Below are 23481 nucleotides of genomic sequence, written 5' to 3'. Positions count from 1 at the left end.
TCACTAATCCTCATATTACGCCTCATCCAATATAAAGGTTACTGACACCATATACTTGCCCTATCCTATCACTGAGTAACCATGTAACAAATTTATCCTGTAGTTCGACCCATCAATTCAGGACAGAAGACCGATGAATGGGTGAATCGCCTTAGCGATGTGACCAATGTTGACACAACCCACCAAAGGGAGATAATCTAGTCAGTAAACATATTGATGTCGTCTGCAAAATTCGAGAATATATCTGTACCCCACGCGATCGTTGTCGTCCTATGATAAGCGGAGTATTTTGTCTGATGCGGGATAAAGTGCTATATGACGTATTTAGGCACTGACAAGCACTGTATACAATACTTGTGCTATATGACATATTTAGGCACAGATAAGCACTGTATACAATACATGTTGTGCTATATGACGTATTTAGGCACTGACAAGCACTGTATACAATACATGTAGGGTTAGATGACGTATTTAGGCACAGATAAGCACTGTTTACAATACATGTAGTGCTAGATGACGTATTTGTATTGTATACAATACATGTAGGGCTAGATGACGTATTTAGGCACTGACAAGCACTGTACACAATACATGTAGTGCTATATGATGTATTTAGGCACCGACAAGCACTGTATACAATACATGTAGTGCTAGATGACATATTTAGGCACTGACAAGCACTGTAATACAATACATGTTGTGCTATATGACATACTTAAGCATTGACAAGCACTGTATACAATACAGGTGGTGCTAGATGACGAATTTAGGCACTGACAAGCGCTGTATACAATACATGTTGTGCTATATGACATACTTAAGCATTGACAAGCATTGTATACAATACAGGTGGTGCTAGATGACGAATTTAGGCACTAACCTTAGCTCTGTATACAATGCATGTAGTGCTATGCGAAGTACCTAGGCACTGGCAAGCACTGTATACAATACATGTTGTGCTAGTGTATGATGCATTTAGGCACTTGTTGTATTGTGAATGTCAGCAGGCCTTACACATAATCTGTTTTAATCTGGTCTTGCAGTGGAACTGTAGGCTTGGTGACCACCTACTGTTTTTAATCTACTGCAACGCTGAATATCAGGACCAGTCATGTACGTTACTGTTAGAATTGTATGTCTGTAAACCTTGTTAAAACTTGTCTGTTACTATGCAGTATGTTTTTGTATAAAAATGTACTGTCACTTGTCAAGGAAACCCACAGCCCCGGAACCACCGACTCTGTGACACCTTAACTGTGCCATAGCTGAAGTTACACCAGCTAGTGTGAATCTGTCTAATTCATATATATGTTATTCTATCCTTCATGAAGTGTTCAGTACATAAGTAAATCCTGCCTTGAGTGTTCCTGATTACAAATTGTGACCGGCATCACAATACACGGACAAGCACTGTATACAATACATGTAGCACTATATAACATATTTAGGCACTGACAAGCACTGTATACACGCTGTACTATAATGACGTATTGTTATTTGCAGTTGGCTTCTTGTCTATTGTATCATCTCATAATGTGAATTTGCAACTTAGTCATGCCTACCATCATCTCATGCTTTATTTGACCTACATCAGTACACAAATTTACTGAACATTTACTGCAGTTTTGCTTGCTTATTTAAGCTGGATGTTTCAAAACTGTTTAAATCACAACAATTTTGGTCATTTCACAACAGTAATCTCTTGTTGGAGGCTATGCAGTCCATGAAGCGCTGACATACATGTATATAAAGTACTGACTCAGTGAAACACTGTGCTAAGACAACATGTTAATGATACCTTGCAAATCTACATGTAGCACACAACCACGCAATCTACTCATACCTTACGGATATTCAACCCATCTCAGAATTTCTTCTACAACCTCTTGTGATGAGCATCAGACAAGGAAGTGCCTTTTATAAAAGCCTAAAAGTTGGAGCAATTTAATTACGATTTTCCCAGTCAATACTGAAGGCCTACTGGCCAACTGCAGTTATGGTAATTGCAGTGTGCAGTTGTAAGAGTATAACAAAAAGAGAAAGTTCACCTTATTCTGCACAAAATTTTAGCCAATGCCAAAGTTTAACCCACCAGCTCATTGTGTACACATATACATGTATAGTACAGTACTGTATGCATATCAACTAAAGTCTGGTTTGTTTGAAGTGACACATTTTACATACATGTAATTCTGATTCATTCATTCACTTTTTTATTATAGGGCCCCTCAGAATTTTTGTGTTAACTTTGATTAAGTTCTCCTCACAAAAACATATATGTAAGTGTAATTGACATCAAAACTGGCATTTTAAGACCATAATGCGCTTCTACAAGTGCATTTTCACAGACCAAAATTTAGGCAATGTAAACTGTGTATATAGGCTAATGCCTTGTCAAACAATTCAGGTCTACATGTAACTACTATTAAAAGCAAGTGAGCATTACATTTCTACTCGACCAACCAACACAATGTACAAATATATCAGTGTCTTGTTAGTCAAACTGTAAACCATACACGGTAATTTCAGTGCAATTTATGAACAGAATTTTTAATATGATTTTGGAGACAAAACTACATCGGTTGGATTGGCCAATTTCTGAGCTTCACAAAAAGTATAATTTTATCAGTCACCACTGAATAACACACCGTTGCGAGCATGCAAAAAGGCTGAAAAATGACAGTCTACATGTGTCCGTTCACGCCACCAGGTATATACGCATGGACCTAACCTACAAGTTAATAGCTGGCATCATTCCATGCACAGATCCATCCCATTCATTACAAATTCCGGCCTCTGGGGCCACTAAGCTCTCGAGTCCCCCTGGTCTGCCAGATAACTGATCAGACACACAGCATTTATATAGACTGGTAAACAGTCATTAGGGCTAGATTAGACCTGGGTTCATGTTCTACCCCTGTGAGAATAATACATACCTGCCATGCTCGTGAACAGAGATTATCTGCTGTAGGCATATAATGATACACAGACTGGCTTCCACAACCCACTTGTTTGTAATCATTAGGGGTTTACCTATATGTCATGCACAGTGTTCACCCTATACATGTGCAGCATCACTATTTAACTGAGATCCAATCACATTTCATCTACATGTCAATCCACTGTCTACACGCATATAGTTCACAGCTATCTTCACAGTATTCAGTTTTCACAATGTCAACAATAAATGATTGTTACAACTCTTTTTTTAATATTACACTGACGGCTAGTGTATATCTTTCGGTTTAAACAAGGTCATTTCAATGACAGCAGCAACACTTTTTGTTAAATACACACAAATGGGTATAAGTACATTATTCCTACTTATTATAGTTATAACCTAATTTTTTGCCACCAATGTGGTCGCTTTGAGTTCAAATCCAGCTCAAGCTGGCTTCCTCTTCGACCTTACGCAGGAATGTTTGATAGCAACCTGCAAATGGTTGTGGGTTTTCCCCAGGCTCTGCCCGGTCTCCTCCCACCATAATGCTGGCTGCCATCGTATAAGTGAAATATTCTTGAGTACGGCGTTAAACACCAATGAAATAAATAAATAAAATAAAAATAATTTTTTGCTTCTGTAAAATTCTGAGAGTTCTTTTGATCTTATGGAGAAGAGTTTTGAGACTGGTTTGATAAACACTTGATAAAACAATTACATCCTGCAGGGAAAATGTAATTTTCTCCACCATAAGTACAGAATATTTTATCACCTTTATTTACATCCACTTTTGGGGAAAATTTTTAGTCCATAATCAGTAGTTAGAGTGAGTGAGTGAGTGCTTTGGGTTTGAGGTCCTACTTATGCAATGTCCTACTTATGTAATGTGCCTCCCTGTTGCTCCCTGTCGCTCTTTTATGTTAGTGCTGCTTCACTGAGACACCTTAGCGAAGACATTATACCCATACGGGTCAACCAGTCACTGCAAATATAATGCTGAATTTCAAGCGAGGCAATTCTTTCAAGGTCTTAGGTGTGACCCCACCCAGGGTTAGCCCTGGATATAATGCTCCCAAAGTAGACGATCTACCAAGGGAGCTTTTGGGGTAGGTCATCAGTATTTATGATTGTTATGTATGGACAACATACATGCTTGAGGTTTTACTTTGTATGTAAAACTTTTTCAGCCACATGACGACGAGGAGTTATAAGATAAGTGTACATATACTGTGTCTTCTTGTAGCAGGGTGCATCAATGAGTCAATCAAAGTATCCCCAGATCATGCCGAAGACACCAGACATGACACCCCACCCAGTCATGGGAGCACCTTCACAAAGATATCAAACATGTATGGTAATCGCCCTTACAAGACAATCTGCACTTTACGTACAAAATACTCTACGACAAAAATAAATGTACAATAAAAAAGCCCCGTTTCCTTACTCTATTAAATGTCAGCAAGAAGTGCCATTTTGGAATTTTTTGATATGATCTAACCTGAGCTTATAATGTCCCAAATCCCATGGGTTTATTTAGTGTAATAGCCTACATATAATATTATTCACAATGTCTGCGCTGTAGGACCAAATTGTGAAGTGCTGATTGAATATCGTACTTCAATATGGCCACAATATAATAATGCATACACAACACAAAGTGCTAATGAATGTGTACAATATAAACAAAACTAAAATGTAACAATACTCAGGTGTGACAGGTGTGGCTATGGGATCTGAAGGTATGCATGTCAGTAGCCATCAATTAGGGCTAAGTGCATGTAGCTTGGATTACAGTTACTGTTTTGTAACATTCCAAGGTGTTACACAAGCCAGTACCTGTCATGTTAAGCATGAGTACCTGCAATCATTTTATCTGACAATTCATACCTATATACATGTACGCCTCACTGCACTATGCTACATCATTTAAATGAAACAGGGGTTTATTTGAGGTAATCCTATATAGCAGCCTCACTACACACACATCAAAAAAAACACCCACTGCCGACCTTGCTGTCACTGACATATTCATCAACAAAAAATGAAATGTATCCCGATTCTTCAACGTTTTCAACTACCTCTGCAACGAATGTTTTGAAACATTCTGAGAGAACTATGGGGTGTGGAGAAATAATCTGCACACTTTTACGAAGTTTGCATCTTTAATGACACAAAAGAATCAGTTTTGGTGGGATTTTCATAATAACTGTATGCATAAATTCCACTGAAAAAGTGATTTGAAAAGATGTACAGTATATCTGTGTTCATAACTTGAAAACTAGTTTGAAGACAAACTCAGATTTTATAATGTATAATACATTTTTAATGCACAATATTTTTAATTCTTAATAAATAATGTCTAGAATAACTTGAATACATATATTAGTATCAAATAAATCGATCTTTCACAAATGAAATACAACAAAAAAGAAAATGAAATACAACAAAAAAGTCTCACTCATCTCCTCAAAACTCACAAACTGAGCATGGTACCCCAATTAAGCAAATTTACATCTATATATACATATATATATATATTCCTATCGGAACAGTTTAAGTCAAACTGAAATTTGATTCAAGCCATATCTGTTCCACAATTAAATAGTTTGTATTTAATGATACGCCTAATGTACAGTTGTAAATATTTTCACTGTCTGTAGGAATTTGACAATTTGTATCACCAAATGTGAGTGCATGCTTGAGCATTAACATCGTACTTAACAACTTTTCAATCATATGACAAAGGAGTCCTTAGAGTGCATGTATGTGTGATGTGCCTCCTTGTTGCAGGACGGATTTTCACCCCTCTCTTATCTCGTGCTACTTCAATGAGGCGACTTACCGAAGACAAGTAAGCCGCCTTGCCAAAGCCATTACAATGATACAGGTCAACTAGTCATTACAACTTCCTCTTTCAAGGTTTTTAGGTGTGACCCGGCCCAACATTGACCCTAGATCTACCGCCTCCCAAAGTGGACGCTCTACCAACTGTGCTATCAGGGCCAGTTGTATCACAAAAAGTGTAGTGTTTATATCCAATGTTGCACTGTATAGTGCACATTCACTCAGTGTCTGGGGTATTCAGACATTTCTTCAACAATTCTACTGTTATTGTATTAAACGTTGTACTACCTGTAGCTATGAAATGTACATTAATTGTCTGGATCGTTTCGTCTTGGCTACTAGCTTGACTTCAATTCCAGCTTGACATCAAATCCTCGACTTCAATCCTAGCTTGACATCAAATCCTTGACTTCAATCCTAGCTTGACATCAAATCCTAGCATAATATCAAACCCTTGACTTCAATCCCAGCTTGATATCAAATCCTAGCTTGACTTCAAATCCTAGCTTGACTTCAATGCAAGTGTGACATCAAATCCTAGCTTGAACTGGATTCTTGATTCTGAACATAATCCTCAAATCGTTGGCCAATTACGGACATACGATACATATATCTATTCTTGCCTTGCAACCTCGCATGCCCTAAAGCACTGCAACCTTAAACAGTTCTCCATTATCCCTCTAAACTCCTGGCCATTTGCATGGTTAAATGTCTGACTTTCAAGAATCAGTGGTAAACAGACTGTAATGCAGGAGCTACATTACCCTAATTAATTTCTGACCGAGTTGACCAGCACTTAAGAGATCTTAATGAATGGGAACTTTCTTATCACAGGAGTTAAAGAGTATAATGACACACCCTCAAGCTGAATCTCAGCAGCGTCCTAGAATATCAAAAGACACGCAGAGCTTCACGTCCAATCCCCTAACTACAATTACCTGTAAATTGTCTGTGATCTATCAGTTGTTAACATCATCAGGTATTGGGGCAGACCATCATTGTACAGGTGTACATGTTATGTGCATGCAGGTGAAAATCAATCTGCTGTCTTTGAAGTTCTACACCAATTGAGGTCACAGCAAGCGTTTCCATGGATACCCGCTGATCAATATATTGTACCACAGGCAGTCAACCAAAAACAAAAAATGTATATGACATCAATGACATTTTTATTGTTCAGCTGAGAAAAGAGAAGACAGAAGCAGATAAACCTTCAAATACTGGTATAAATGCCTGACAATCAAAGGCCATATATTCTATAAACCTGGATAGGACAACTTAGGTTGATTCCAGACATCTTGTCCATTTGTCCGAATGGAAAATCACAGCCATCTAAAAATGACTTCATAACAAGTAAGCATTTTGAGATTGTCAAAAATGAACACAACATGGTGTTTCTAAATTAAAGGTCATTTCTTAAAAACCACTTGGAATTTGAAGCTACAGAACTTACATGTAGCAATTCTTCCTCAAATATGCTAGGGTATTTTTTTTTTTTAAATCCAAGGGGGCCACAGCAAAAAAAAAATATTTATGATTATTGCTGTTTAACATCACCCTCAAGAATTTTTCACTTTATATGTATTTATTTGTTTGATTGGTTTTTTACGCTTTTCATTTTATAAGATTTTCATTTTATAAACTATGAGCATACAGTAGCAAGATATACCGACAGAGAATACCTGAGTGCCCTGAGCAAACTTATATAATGATGAATCTTCACACCTGTGTAATATACTATATTAGAGGCCTTTAGTGAGAAGTTCAATTTGTGACTTGTAACTTTAGACTAAAGCAAGCCAAATAATTCTACGGAACACCACAAAAGCCGGGTGTATACCGACCTTGCGACTGGGAGGTTTCCCCATGTATAGCATGAAACAGGAAGCTCATGAATGCAGCCTGTTTTCAATGACTGAAATAATGCTTTTGAGCAAAACTCACTGATGTTAAGGATTAACTCATGTTCTGACATATGTACATGTATGTAATTGTTGTTTAGGCCCATTTATAATAACATCCCAAAACACTGTACATAGCCTTAAAGGGTAATTAATAGAAAGTCTCCTGATGTTAAAGATTAACTCACGTTCTCACATGTACATGTAATAGGGCAGCACCGAATTACCTCCCTTGAGGTCACTCTCCTATTTAAAGGGTGAGTTTGTAGCAGTAAGCTGTGGTCAGGTGGGATCCCAGAAAATGGTTAATGCCTAATATCTACGTTAAAGTGGCATGAGCTGATTGAAGATCTAGCTTTAAGACATCTTTCAATTTTGTAAATCTGTATGGAAGTCCAGGTTAAACATTATGTGTTGTTTAAATCCATTCGGAGGTAATTCAAAAATCGTGAGACTAATTAAATACAATAGACAGCTTTGGTGAACTGTCAAGTGTTATATATTCTACCTTTAAGCTGAAAAATATCAACTTCATGTGAGATCTCTTTCATATTTCTTCAACTCTCAAAGACAGATATCATGCCTTTTTTTTTTTCACATTCTGTCATCTGGAAAATATTTGTGACTGTGATGACATAACCTACATGGAGCATGCATTAATGGGCGAGGTCCCACTTCTCGTAGTTTCACACCTCAATCACTAATCTCGCAGGTAACAAGGGAGAGAATTCAGAGCAAGCCTACTCTTGCTTTGGATTGCCAAATCCCAAAACACTGCTGGTACACATACGTAGGTTCAAAGGGTCATTAATAGAAGGCTTGCTGATTTTAACGATTAACTCATATTCGTACATGTACATGTAGTTGTTGTTTGGACTAATGTTTTCATCTAATACAACCAAATCCCAAAACACTGCAGGTAACTGTAATTATAATACTCGTACTATGTATAAATAGACCAGCCCAGAGTATCTGAGGACAGAATAGACTCGGAGCGGAACAGATTTACACTGGAATTCAACGTTAAGTCTACAAATTATGTAAAAGCTCATGTTCACTTGACGATAAGAGCCAACGATTAATGTGGTATTAAGACCTGAAGTGTAATTGCCGACTCAGGTTTTTATGATCCAACTACCAGACAAATGGACAACCCGTACAGGAAGCACACATGCAATACCTATAACCCATTCAACTGACAGCGATATCCTAACTGCTCAGAAACATGCTTGGATGGATAAGTTTATTCCCAGTGGATACAATAGAAAAACAATGTTGCAGACGCTGCAACCATGCAAGCATGATGAGCTATTGATTTATCTCATTCATTTATTTGAATGGTTTTAGGCCATAATCAGGAACATTTCACTTATACGAAGGCAACCAACACATCATGACTTTGGTGGGAGGAAACCATGCAGAGCCGAAGGGGGGTGGGGGGGAGGAATCCATGACCATCAACAAGTTGCTGCCATACCCTCCCATGTATGACCGGACAGGAACAAAGGGCTATTAAATCAACAAAATAAAGTAGAAAAAAAATATACATATAAACAAGGATATATCAAAGAACTACTAAATACTACTACATAAAGATGCAAGGCAGCTAAATTCATGCACTGATTAAATTTGTCCACACCAGAGTTCAAAACCTGGAGTTATACTGTACAAATTACTCTAGTCAAATAGCCACTACATAGCAAGATTTAAAGTTAACTGAAATAGTTAAACCTACAAAATACAAAGTATACATTTACTCTAAATATGTCACTCTCTAAATGACTATACTCTTCTTGGTTACTCATGAATATATATACCATTGTGAAGTTATTAGCATGTACATATATCTCAAAGGCCTTCAAAATGGTAACAATAGCAGCCATTACAATGAAGACCAAAAAAAAAAAGAAAAATCTGGATAGTACAAGTACAGGTACATTAAGAGATTTATTGGCTTAAGGAGGTACCATTTAGATGCTTGGACAAGAATAAGCTTTATCTGCTCTTCTAACCGGTCATCAATCCCTAGGGCTTTATATTTAGATTTACAATGCACCTGACACGTGGTCAAAATTCCTCAACTTATCTCTCCTTGACAAAAAATGCACTAGAGCTTAGTACACACACACACACATATAGTACTGTGAGTTTTAAAACCAACTTCAACACCTGACTTTTGGAAAGTCTAAATATAAGATCACTTCATGCTGTATAGCCTGAAGCTTTGTCACGTTGTTTAAACCTTAGAAGTGAATACAGCTAAATACCCTGTGATCACAGAAGAGAAATATCTGCATGGCAAGCTTCATACAAGTTTTAGTACATGTAATTTCAGTCGCCTAAAATGAATTATGCACTGTTTACATTTAGATACAATCAAAGTCACATTATAAAAAAATTACAGCATACAAACAACAATAGGGTAGAAAACAGGTTCCTTGATATCTGAACCAACATTACTGCCTTGTACATGTATCTTAAACAGCTGAGTTCTAAGCAACCAGCTAAAGCTGTGATGTGGCTTTTTGCAGTTCTTTAATGGATGTGCCCTTAGGTGCTGTTTACACATCCACAGGTACATTATCCAGTGTAAACTGATCACACCCTACATGCCTTGTGGACGCACTCAATGACTCAATGGTCCATAACATCATAATAAAATCCTACTTTCACCAATAGAATTACTTTGAGAAATAACATGTACATGCACTTATAACTGTTTAGTAAACACACTAAAATGACCTCGAATTTTGCCCACAAAGGTGCCATTTTAGAGACAAATAAATGTCACAAAATATTATTTTCACTGAAACTTACAATTTTCCAATATGACATTTTCCCATGTTCCAAGATAACCTCAACTCACCTTTCTAAACTCAACAGAACTCTCAGAATCAGGAAAAAAGGGCAAGTTAGTCATGAACAAAACTTGTGGTCATTTAGGGTATGTAATTTTTTAATCTTATGTTAACCTAATACAATTTAAGACAAGACACAAAAAAAAAGTATAAAGGTTTGGGTCCAGGAAAGATACGAGTTCTGGGGAGTTCCCTGTGCAGTCGCTCGCACATATACTGGCAGTTGGGGTCAGAAAATACTCCCTTCGCCCAATGCTCATGCGCGAAGGCCGTGTACCACCAGGATTCTGACGATCACTTCCGGTATATGTGCGAGCGCCCTCACGTGGAACTCCCGAGAACTCGCATTTTTGACAGGCCCTATATACATTATCACACAAATGAAACAAATAAAAACTCTTAAACAAGGATGACATGTGGGACCTAATAATTACTAGAAACTTACATGTTTTCATGTCTATATATAGACCTACCTTCTATCGTAAGCTACTCTAAGAAGTTTGAATAAGGACACACCACAGATGTGTATGGATGTACAACTTTTAGGTAGTACAATTTGTATCTTTATCTTTTTGTTCAGTACTAATTCTGGTTGTTTGTTTTTGTTTTTGTTTTTATATATAAAATAATTAGGCCCTACAGCACCTGCTGGAATTCCAGAAATTTATTTTTGTCTGGAGTCAATTAAACTCAAAACTTAAAAGCGCATTAACTGCTTATGACCCTAGATGATTTTTACATTTTTCTAGACTGCCTTAACTTAAACCACTTGTTAAATGTTATATCTTTATAAATCCTAATTACTTAATAAGTTTCTTAAAGGTCCAAAAATAATCCTGTTTCCTATGATATACATTGTATTATAAATTGTGGAATCCACATGTATCAGGTGTGTACGAACATGTAGCCTAAGTACAGTGTCATGGTACAGTTCTAGATGATGACGATTCAGGCTACTGGGCATTCCATTTCAAAATAATATATAAAAATTTACGATATGGCTGGAGAAAAAAAATACTGCAGATATTGCGTGAGTAAACCTCTCTCATATTCATGCGTTCAATGCTTCTGGAGCGAAGACAACGTCCTGGGGTATGAAAATCGCTGTACTGGTATCCAGTAACCTATGTTAGACCCGTGGTCAGCAAGTGTGCTCCGTTTTCGTATACAAAACTCACATTTAGTTGAGATTGGGAGACAAAAAAATCGGCGGTTCGGCAGTCACGCTTTGACACCTTTTCTCGATGCTTTCTGCGAAAATAAGACTGGCACTTACCTCCATTTCCAGCCTCTACGTTCGTCATTGGTCTAAATTCGCCCTTAGTAGCGGACATAGTATAGGCACAGCTCGCTAGCAGTCGTCCACAGACAACCTCGCACTGGTTTCCGAATGGAGATACTGTGCGCGTACATTTATAGCCTGAATGGTCCGGCTATTAAGCAAGTGTTTACGTGCGACTGATCCGTCAACGTCACGAGTTTTGCGATGTATAATGAGGTCAGTTCGCTCTATTCACCGCTGGTAATGAAATCTGTATGGTTTCGTAAATCGAGATTTCCGTAGTTATAGAAACTGTTAGACAAATATGCCAACAAAGCAAAGGATAATACATGGATGAATTCTGTAAATCATTGAAAATGGAAAGGTTTGTTTGTGAGTGATTTTGCAGTGGGTAGTTTAATTTACGAAAATACGGTTCAGAAAGAGAGACATACGTGTCGTTATAAATGAGAATACGACATTACGAAATTACTCTATTTCGAAATACCTTACAAAACTGTAACGCCCTGATGCTAAACTTGCATGAGACATGTCAAACAAGAGTTACGCTCAAATAGTCATCATGATAAGATATGCATATCAGAGAAGTAATCTATTGTATATGCGGGGAAAGTCCATCATCCGTATTCGCAATCTCAACACTGCCATAATGACGTCAGCGCAGTGTGTGCAGGGGATTCCCCTCGTTTCGATGAACTGCTAAATGGCGGGACATGCAAGATGAATCCTTCAGGTTGAAATCAATAAATGGCTCAGGCGAAGGAAAGATCGGCTGAGGATTGGGTGGAATCTGTGAGCATCTACCCAATGACAGGGAGAGGCACGGATATAGAGCGATGTAGAGTCGGCTTCAGACTGCAGACCTAATGGAGTTGTGCGAAGAGAGAGAAGTGCGGAGAAAGATGCTGCCGCCGGAAGGTGGTGCCGACGGCAACCAAAATCAGACCAGTGAGACGAAGGCGGCTCAGGCGAAAAGAAAGAAAGCTTCATCGGAACGAACAGAAAACCCGATCGGCTACGTGATCGGCTGTGAGTATAACACACATTGGTAGCTAGTACAAGATTGTTTACTAGGTCAACATCAGGCTACCTTACAGTAGATTGCACGAGACCTGGGTCTAAGGGTGGCTTATATATACTGAAATGCAAAGACTGCTGGCCACTCTTAGACAGAGAGTTATATGGTAAAATGCTTACAAAGGGCTACCCTTTCAGTCATTTCCTATGCATGCGGATTAGAATACACATACAGTTAAGTAGGAGAATTCTGAAACTAAAATATTTACGCACATTTGGCCACAATCGCTACTTGCCTTTACATCACCATTCTTTGGTAAATCTTAGCCATAATAAAAAATAGGCTTGTATTTAGCGGGTCACCGTGCGCAGCCATGTTATTAAACTCTGGGTCAGCTAGACGCGCATGCCTAGACGCGGTTGACCTTTCCGTGAAATTTAGAATGTAACAGTTGCCGAAGACAACTCCCCTTTTTTACTGCAAACTTAATTTGACATTTCACACAAGTTGTGGGGTGCGTCATTCTGCTCCATATCAGAGTTTTTGTGGCGTAGAGTTTCTACGCGCTAAGCTGTTTTGAAATACCACTCTTGTAACCTGGATGACTCCTGGGCTGTGATCTATGCCAAACCTAATATGAGATCCTTGTCTATATGGTAGAGTACTGAGGCCTATGCTATGGGAGTTAACATGGGTATTTGGAAGCCAGCACTTTTGTAGAAGAATATGGAGGGAAAAATTCAAGTTTCCATGTCATTATATTTGTGCGAAATTACAATCTATGCAGTTTTGTGGACAATTCTAGATTGCTAAAAGAAAACAAAAAAGAACAAGTGATGCGAAAATGGATATTCATTTTATTGCTTTGCCAGTGCTGTTTTCACGTTTGCACTTCAGTATGTTGCCTGTGCAACTCTGCATGCTTCATATGCCTAATTGGTGGAACACTACATGTACATGCTGCAGCTGTCACACATCATGTGTTTATGTGGAAGTACATGTATATGCACTGGCAGCATACCTGTTGAAATTTGTAATAAAAAATGTTGACTCAGCTGTTATTGTTTATTATTATTTGGTGGCTGGGTGGTGAGAGGTAGGTGAAGTAATAAATGGTATGTTTGTTACTGTAACAGAAAGGCAAGAAATATCCAAAATCACCCAAAATTTCATCCACAAAAGTGCATTTTTAGAGGCAAATAAATGTCACAACATACTGTCTGGTGCTGAAACTTACAATTTTCCAGTAAAATTTTGATCATCCCATGTTCTAGGCAAACCTCAAAACACCTTTCTAAAATCAATAGAACTCTCAGAGTCAGGAAAAAGGGACAACTTAATCATGGACAAAATTTATGGTCATTTAGGGTAGTATACTGTAAATTTAGTTTATTTTGGAAGAGGGGTGGAAATAGCCTTAATGTCCAAAGCCTGCTTGGTGAATTAGCATAAATCTGTTAATCTTTTCATCTTGAATGCTTACATGGCCCCTGGGATACATCTTGTTAGAGACACCAGAATCGCAGTGTTGTGTCACTCGATCATACACACATATGGTTTAAAGCCAAAACGTCATCGGAAACAGCTGTGTTCTCAGTTCATAGAAATAACTCATGTTTGATTGGTTATTGATGCATACATACATTGGGTCAAGTGTTGTCTTTTCTTTTGATAATATACTAGTACTTTACAGCTCTTTCTTCATTGTTGTAGACATCAAACACCTTTTAACAGCAGGTATGTACAGTGTAGTTTAACTTCAAAAGCCACTGCTTTTCTCAGCTGTTTCAGTACAGACCATTCTCTTCAATTTATTATTATTCCTCAGACGAAGCAGAATTCATTTGAATATTTATATGATTTGGAAACCCATAAAAACTGGAAGAAATTAAAATGGTCCAATAGGACTAAAACAGCTCATCGTGTAATTATCCCTGCTGAAATATTCGCCTCGCCATGAAACCCATGACATTCCAAAGAACTGCAAAAATTCTTGATTTATGTATGTAAATAAACTGATAAATATTACCATTCATCAGTAATCCTTGCTTCTATATGTGCAAATTTACATATATTAGAATTTCTATTCTGTTGAACCAAATTCATAAACCCACCGCAATGTAAGCCAAAAATAAATATCACGAAGCAATCTTAGAAGGAAAAATTTCAGTCATTAAACTTGGTATGTTCCTTGCCATTATTTTGGCTGAAATTTGTTTTATATCACCTTCCCCCCAATTATGACGTGAAGCATTATTTTTACATTGTTACAGTAAGAAATAGCAATTTTAAAATGATCTTAAATTTCTGTAATTGCTTTGGGATCCTGGAGCCAGAGTGTGCATGGTCATTGGAACTACATGTACCATTACAGCCCGATACTCTGATCAACCTTTAGACCATACAGGCATCCAGATTTTACTGGTACAATGCACTGTGTTTAGTCAGATAGTGGGAACTAACTAGGCCAGTTCCCAAGGCATCCCAGGCCAATTACCATGAGTGGTATAATTGGGTGTGAAGTTGCTTATTCACAACAGAGCTAGCAGCCTCAGCTTTATGACATGGCAATACAATATTGTCGAAATGGTGTTAAGCCATAATCATTCGTTCAACAATGAAGCGCACTTGATAGTACATGTAATATGTATTTTGGTCACTATTAATGCAGCTTCCCCTTTGTGTCCAAAGCAGCCGTATCAGCATTTTATTACTACTAGCTATACCCCTATTAAAGTGTCTGTTGTGTTACTACTGGCTAGATGAACAAGACAGGTTGCTTATCTAATGATAATCAGTCCGGGAATGGGCTTTGTAAAGCCTGCCTTGAGAATTGTTCTGCGGACTTCGAGGCCTTGCGTGGTCAGATGTTAAGTCTCCTGCGGCCTTAGGCACTAGGAGGGAGGGAGAAGGAGAGGCTATAGTTTAGTGCTTAACATCTCATACATCACTCCAGGGCTTACATAAAGCCTCCTCTCAGATATCTCAGGTCTTATGATTGCACCCAGTGAGCGCCCTTTTAATGGATAATCCAATATGGCATTATTTATGTAACAAAAGCTGCTTTCTAGTGCTTTTTTGGGAATTTCCCTTCAGCACAGTTGATAGCATAGTTTTAGCCAGAATCAGTTTCTCATTTACAATTTTCCCTATCTCCCCCATGTTAATTTTGTCATAGTGTAGGTCGCCTCCCCTGGCTAAAACTATGGCAGGACTTAAATCCCAGCCTGACCCAGGTGGTAAGACTTCAGAAAAACATTACATACATATGCATGGCAACACCTGTTACTGCAGCCCATGTCTTGAACTCACCCTATTAACTCCCCATACCATACCTGTTAATCTTCACATGAAGGTTTATATTATACTAAATGGTTTTTATGTTGATAAAACCACAGATACATGTATATGTCAATGCATCCAGGCTTTACTCTCTATGTCGTACATCTTTAACTATATTGCAATTAAATGTTGACAAACATAGGTTATTCTCTCCATGGAAAGCTGTGAAAAACATTGTGAAAATGGTAACAGTGGCCATTGTAGTGTTTTATTAATTATAGTATGATCTACATGGTATGCGTGAGTGTGTTGGAAGACAGGGCTAAAAGTTTCAGGCATGCGTAATTGCTTCTCTTTCAAATATCGCTCAAAAAACCTGCAGCAGTTACTGGTACATGGACGTCTTAATTCTTTTCTCAGGCTCTTTGAACTGTCTCTTGCAGAAGTTCTCAAATCGCTGAAAGCTTTTTTTTTTATTTTAGCTCAATTACCAGTGTACTGGTCCATTGCCCCCTGGGTTAACCAGTGTGCTTTAAACTTAGCCTTTGATGGCCCATCCTGATTGTTTGGATGTAGATTCGTGGCCATGTAGTAATGAATGCTTAGGTCTCAAGATAAACTGCCAGCTCAGATAGGTCTACTGGCCTGCCTCAGACTCAAACACCTAGCTATCTTCTAGAAGGCTAACCTGACATTTCTAATGGAACACAGTATTATGGATGATCGCCTGCCATTCCTTTGAACTATCTTTTACATGTAGCTTATCGGTGACCAACAACAGTCAGGTCTGGGAGACGGTTTTGGGGGAAAGTTTGGCAATTTCGTGGTTTACAAAGGTCAGTTGAGAAGCTGCATCAAGCCACGTAGTACATTCTGACATAGGATTGATCTTTATACTGGCTTCCTCGAGATTTTGTCCCTAACATTTTGCAAGTACCACATTCATTATGTACCACATTTTCTTACATGTACCACATTTGTTACATGTACCACATTTGTTACATGTACCACAATCTGAATAGGAATTTGTATATGTACGCATGCAGGGAATTAAAGTGGCCACAAATGCAAGTACGTGTATACTGCATAGACTTTATATACAACATATGACATCCTTTGAATACCATAACCATTTTACTCAGTTGTCACCCAACATTCATTGGGCTGAGAAAATTAGAGTGCTAAGCCTAATGCAGCAGCACATTGACACAGGAGCCTTTCACCAATGTGGTCATTCTGAGTTCAGGTCCAGCTCATGCTGGTTTCCTAACAGCATAATGCTGCCTGCTGTGGTATACGATATATAGAGGGTATTCGCAAGCACGGTGTATAACACCAATCCAATAAATAAGAGTGGGCGCTAGTGTACTGACCATCTCAGTTCAGTTTGCAATACTGTGGCGTTGCCATATAAGGAAGTTGCATGTCCTTATTTGTATTGGTTTCCAACTTGACTGCAACCTACATGTATAAAGCTTGCTCTGTCTCATTTCTGAGAAATATCTTCCACAAATTGAAAGCATTGCTACAAATACATCTATACGCAGAGTTATTTATAAATGTATATGGCACCTCCATCAGCATGATTACCATACATGTTACATGTTCAGTTCTGCATAATTTGGCATACTGTACAGTATTGCATGGGGAGAAAGGTGCTATTGTATGCATCCTGCCATGTACATATGCATTTAACTTTTTCATTTGTTTATACATGTATCACCTGTTCTTGTGAGACAACAATTAACACCTGTCTTTTTGGCTGAATTGTAATGGCAGCAATATAGTGACCTGTCAACTAAAAATTCATATTGGCTTAGCATGTCTTAGTGTGAGGCCTTTTTAGGCATCAATGTGAACACAGTCTTGTCTTTTTGCAGTCATACGTTTGTCATTGATGTTTGTCATTGAAAAGATTTAGTGAAATGAATTTTTTTCAGGCAAGAATTTTGAGTGTTTTTTACTTCAAACTCTAATGGTGTGAATTTTTGATAAATACAATTCTTGAAGAAAAAAAAGCCATTTTTTATGCTTGTATTAAAGATGCAGACCCCACTGCTGCATGTTCGTGGTTTTATATATCATTGGATATTTTTGTTTTACCACAAATATTTATGAAGTATTTTGTAATTAATATCAGCACTGGATTTGTATGATGAAGATGAATTTCTTGAGACATTTATAAAGTGCATGTAACCAGTGCCAGTTTGATACGTTCATTAAAAACATGGAGATGGCCATGTAGTGACATAGGACTGCAGGAAGACACAGTAAAGGGACTATATGCCCATATTCGGTAACAAATAACAGTTCTGATATTACCATTATGTATACATGTATGTATAATCATACTTTTGTCAGCAGAACCAAATTTGTACCATAGCAGGGGATGTCTGCAGGGCCATATATCTAGCATCATTATGAACCTGTTCAGAACCAGGGTTAAGAAATTTGATAATAGAGATTGCATTATCGATATTCCCTGACGTGTTATGTGCTGGCTGGCCGGCGCTTCAATCCACAACAGCCTCATTGTTTCCTGTACATAGCACTTATGTGGAAACTTCATCTCCTATTAGGTGTTTTCCACGGAGGAAGTACTGAATATTATTTGATAAAACCACAGATACATGTATATGTAAATTCATCCAGGCTTTATTAGACTTCTTTGTCATAAATGGTAATGGCAGCTTAGGTAAATATATGGAACCAGAAAGCGCGCCAAAGCTGAAACATTCATCGGAAGCTTATCATTGTTGAGAGATGAAAGGAATTCATGGCTTATACCTCAGAGAACATTGAGTTCACACTACGTTGTGAATATATCAAAGTTAATGAAGATAAGAGATGATGTATTAATATTTAAGTCAGGGTCATTAATGGTTTGTATGAATATTATGTACATGTTATTACATCTTTACCTTAATTATATTGTGTAATTAGAGAGTAAATTACATGTACCTGGAGTTGTGTAATTAGAGAGTAAATTACATGTACCTGGAGTTATGTAATTACAGTGTACATTACATGTACCTAGTGTTATATAATTACAGTGTACATTACATGTACCTAATGTTATGTAATTACAGTGTACATTACATGTACCTAGTGATATGTAATTACAGTGTACATTACATGTACGTAGTGTTATGTAATTACAGTGTTCATTACATGTAACTGGGGTTATGTAATTACAATGTACATTACATATACCTGGAGTTATGTAATTACAGTGTACATTACATGTAACTGGGGTTATGTAATTACAGTGTACATTTCATGTACCTGGAGTTATGTAATTACAGTGTGCATTACATGTACCTGGAGTTATGTAATCACAGTGTACATTACATGTACCTCATTGGCTCAGACAATTAAAACAGTGGTTAGTTTCAACTGCACATACAGTCCCTTGGCCACTGAGGTTGCATGTTCAAATCCATCTCTTGATGGTATGGAAGTGGTTTTAAGTCTGAAGGTTTCTAAGGTACATGACGAGGGGTAGAGGCTTTAATTCCAAGCACTGTGAAGTTTTTTTTTTCCATAAACCTGACAATATTTTTTCAATGGTCAGTATCTTACATATATGGCATTACATGTACTGTAATTCATCAACCTTTTCAGATTTGTTTGCTAGGTTTTTATTCAAGCATATTCTGAAGGCATTATTCTGTGTTGAATGATAAAATTTTACTTTTTGTGAAGCCCTGAAACTGACTGATCCAACCAATGCAGTTTCATCTCCAAAACCTAATAATAATGTCTATGAAATATACTGAAAGTTGCTCTTTCATATGTGAAAGTGTTAAGAAATTTTATTGTATGTTGAAAAGTGACTGATATATAAACTACAAAATAGTATCCACAATATTGCCCGCTTAATAGTTTGTGCTGTACACACATATTTATTTGTCCTTAAAAGTGTTAGAAAAGAAGATAAGCAGTCCTTGAATATTCTTAAAAAGCCTTTTCTTTGTTGTATTGAAACTCCTTATACATGTACCCTATTTTGAGTAGTGAATAAGGGTGTCTTACTCTGAATGAATAATGGATCTACCACCGATCCGTCATCACCTGCCTACATGTAGATATATATGTAGTTGGGAAAATTGGTAAAGATATTAGCTATGGTAAACAGCCTAAAATACGCACATGACTAAGTTGCACATTTTCCTTGATTGTGGGAGATCTTAGAAAGATGAGGTTTGTTTGGAAGGTCGGATGAAATCCTACTGGAAAAATCATTAAAATCAGAAAAGGAATATTTTGTGACATTGATTTGCCTTTAGAAATGCCCTCCTTTACATTTAATGTCCAGGTCGTATGTTTGTATGACATGTCAGTCTGACCACTTGCCGCATTTTTTAACTTGTGCACATCAGCTACATGTGCTTTTCATTAAGATATTCATGAAAAAAGGCAAGAAAGTGCATCACTGGTTGGATGAATTTAATTTAACTGAATTTAATCACAGTTTAATGCTGTTTTAAAGGTTAAGTGGCAATATTATTGTGTTCAAAGTTCCAAGCAGCTAGGAACAAGATTTGACAGTGGCTTGCTTGCCCTTTTTGTTAACTCTGCCCAGTGAAAATTCCTTTTAATCAACAAGCCCAAGCTAAGATGAGAAAAACCATTACACAAGGACATCTCCAGTGAAAGAAAGTTCTGCAATGTATTAAAAAAGAGCCATAAAAAAAGCATAAATTCCCAGCATGTCATCTGCTTAATGACTGACCCTTTCTGGTCAAGGGCAGTGCTATAAATATCTGCTCTAATTATGTTGTTCAAGAAAATGACTTTCTCGCACAAAACTAGACTTTGGCGTAATTGATAGCAATTACTTCCACTGACCGAGTATTGATTTACTGTCATGGCACAGTGTTGCCGCTGTCTGTGTCCGGGAAAAAAAAGGACAGCAGACCAAATTGTGGGAAAAAGAGTTAGACTTAAAGAATCTTAAAGACCTCGTGGCCATTGAAGGTGTTCAACAACTTGATGTGCATCCACTGATATATGTATGTATAATACGGCAGTTAATTCACACTTTTGTCATAGGCATGAGCAGAGGAGCAATTTTTTCCTGATTTTCTTTTATATCTGTCTTTATTTTCTCCTCTTTATCACTAAAATGTGGTCTATATATAGTGTTTATTAGCACAAGAGTCTTCGATTCTGGGCACATCAAAGTCAGTTGAGAATGTCTTAACATTTTTAGCTCGCCATGACAAAGTAAGGCAAGGTATTGTGAGTGTGAGGGAAAAGTGATGTTGGTGTCGGTGTCAGTTTTTGTCTCGGTGTCCCCAATAAGCTTTTTTGTTTGGGTCAGTTGAGTAAGGTTTTACGTTTGGATCTGCTAATCTCACAGTTTTCATATCACCTGTATGAAACTGGGTGGGAATGATGAACATGATTTACCCATTTTGATTATAAATTAGAGATATTCAAATTTTTATTTGAATTATCAGGTTTTTTTACTTTTTATTCAAGGTAGTACTATTGTGGGCCAGGGTAAGGTTTTTAGTTTGGGTCAGCTGTTGCCACAGTTTTTACCCCATCTTTACTGAAACTTGGTGGGGACAATGGGTTTGCTTTGAAAACTTAGGTAAGGTTTTATGTTTGGGTCAGATATTGGAACAGTTTTCACATCGTGTTTATGAAACTTTGTTCGAATTATGAACAGGATTTGGGGATTTATTGATTTTGAATAATTAGGGATGTTTGCCTTTTTAACTCACCATTATGAAGTAAGCTTTTTTGTTTTGATCATATGTAGTCAAAGTTTTTATGATATGTTCATGAAACTTCTTGGGCTTGACAAACATGCTTTGAAGATATTGACATTATACTGGATTTTTTCGTTTTGTTAAAAACTACCATGCTTTGGACTTGCTGTGTTCATATTCATTTCACAGGTTGGACACTTGTCTGTGTTGGTCAGCTGTCTGTCTCTGGACAGTGTATCTACTGGATGACAGACACCGTTGGACACTTGTCTGTATTCATCACTTGTCTGTGTTGGCCAGCTGTCTATCTCTGGACTGTCTTTATTGGATGACAAACTGCGTTGGGCACTGGTATGTATTGGTCAGCGTTCTGTCTCTGGACAGTGTCTGTATTGGGTGACTCTGTTGGTCACTTTTCTGTATTGGTCATTTGTCTTTGTTGGTCAGCTGTCTGTCTCTGGACAGTTTATGCATTGGATGAGGCTGTTGGTCGTTTTCTGTATTGGTCATTTGTCTTTGTTGGTCAGCTGTCTGTCTCTGGACAGTATCTGTATTGGATGACAGACACCATTGTGTCTTGTCACTTGTGTGTATGGTCACTTGTTGGTCTTGTGTGTATTTTTTGTTTTGGACTTGTGTGCATTGGTCACTTGTTGGTCAGCTGTCTGTCTCTGGACTATGTATGTACTGGATGACAGACACAGTTGGACACTTGTCTGTATTGGTCACTTGTCTGCGTTGGCCAGCTGTCTGTCTCTGGACTGTCTGTATTGGATCCGAGACTTTGTTGGGCACTTGTCTGTATTGGTCAGCTGTCTGTTCCAGGACAATGTCTGCATTGGCTGGCCGACACTACTGTACACATGTCTGTCTTATTATCATTGGGTGGTAGTGGTCAAAATGGTGCATCTACATACAAACATGAACATGTACATACGATTTTCTTGACACTGGTTACATCAGACTAGATATTGGACGTTTATATGTTCGAGGACTGACTCCCTTGGGAGTTGTTAGTCATCTGTTCAAAGACAGGTTCTGTGCCTGTGGCCATTAGGATATTTTGGCCATTTATCTGTTGACAGGCTACATGTGACACTGCTGGGAATTATGAGTGTCTTAATTATCTGTTGACTTACTATAGTTGTGACCACCTTTGCAGTGACTTATCTGTTTAAAGACTACCTCTCTCTTGGGAGTTTTTCGTCACTTGTCTTTCTGTTTAATGACTACATGCACTAATCTCCTCAAAAACTGCACCATCGAGGCAACGCTGGGAGTATTGGTCACTCGCATTATTGTTCAAAGATTAAGCATGGCTGTCTTGGAAGTTATTGGTCATTTGTGTTCAAAGGCTACAGATGACTATTGGGAGTTATTGGTGACATGCATCAGAGTGTTCAAAGGCTGCACATTATTGTCTTGGGAGTTATTGGTCACATGCATCAGAGTGTTTAAAGGCTGCACGTGACTGTCTTGGGAGTTATTGGTGACATGCTTCAGAGTGTTCAAAGGCTGCGCATGACTGTCTTGGGAGTTATTGGTGACATGCATCAGAGTGTTCAAAGGCTGCACATGACTGTCTTGGGAGTTATTGGTCACATGCATCAGAGTGTTTAAAGGCTGCAC

At 37.8% G+C, this 23481-nt stretch overlaps 2 protein-coding genes across 3 annotated transcripts in view; one reads left to right on the top strand and one right to left on the bottom strand.

Annotated features, from left to right (window-relative positions):
- Window positions 1-23481, bottom strand: part of LOC135480430 (mechanosensory protein 2-like) — an 82459-nt gene that overhangs the window by 23023 nt on the left and 35955 nt on the right. Inside the window, exon 1 of one of the 2 annotated variants that reach the window (XM_064760261.1) lies at window positions 11824-12072. The exons of the other annotated variant lie outside the window; for it this stretch is intronic. Coding sequence (XP_064616331.1) covers window positions 11824-11881 — 58 coding nt within the window. The 5' untranslated portion in view covers window positions 11882-12072. Of the gene's footprint in view, window positions 1-11823; window positions 12073-23481 lie in introns of those variants that run through there. 2 annotated transcript variants of the gene reach the window in all.
- The window catches only part of LOC135480429 (band 7 protein AGAP004871-like), a 62135-nt gene continuing 51230 nt past the window's right edge, over window positions 12577-23481 (top strand). Inside the window, exon 1 of the mRNA XM_064760259.1 lies at window positions 12577-12858. Within this exon, the coding sequence (XP_064616329.1) occupies window positions 12696-12858 (163 nt within the window). The 5' untranslated portion in view covers window positions 12577-12695. The remainder of the gene's footprint in view (window positions 12859-23481) is intronic.

The sequence above is a fragment of the Liolophura sinensis genome, chromosome 13, assembly GCF_032854445.1.
Source record: "Liolophura sinensis isolate JHLJ2023 chromosome 13, CUHK_Ljap_v2, whole genome shotgun sequence".
Lineage (NCBI taxonomy): Eukaryota > Metazoa > Mollusca > Polyplacophora > Chitonida > Chitonidae > Liolophura > Liolophura sinensis.
Note: the sequence above shows the minus strand (reverse complement) of the source record. Positions and strands in the feature narration are given on the sequence as shown.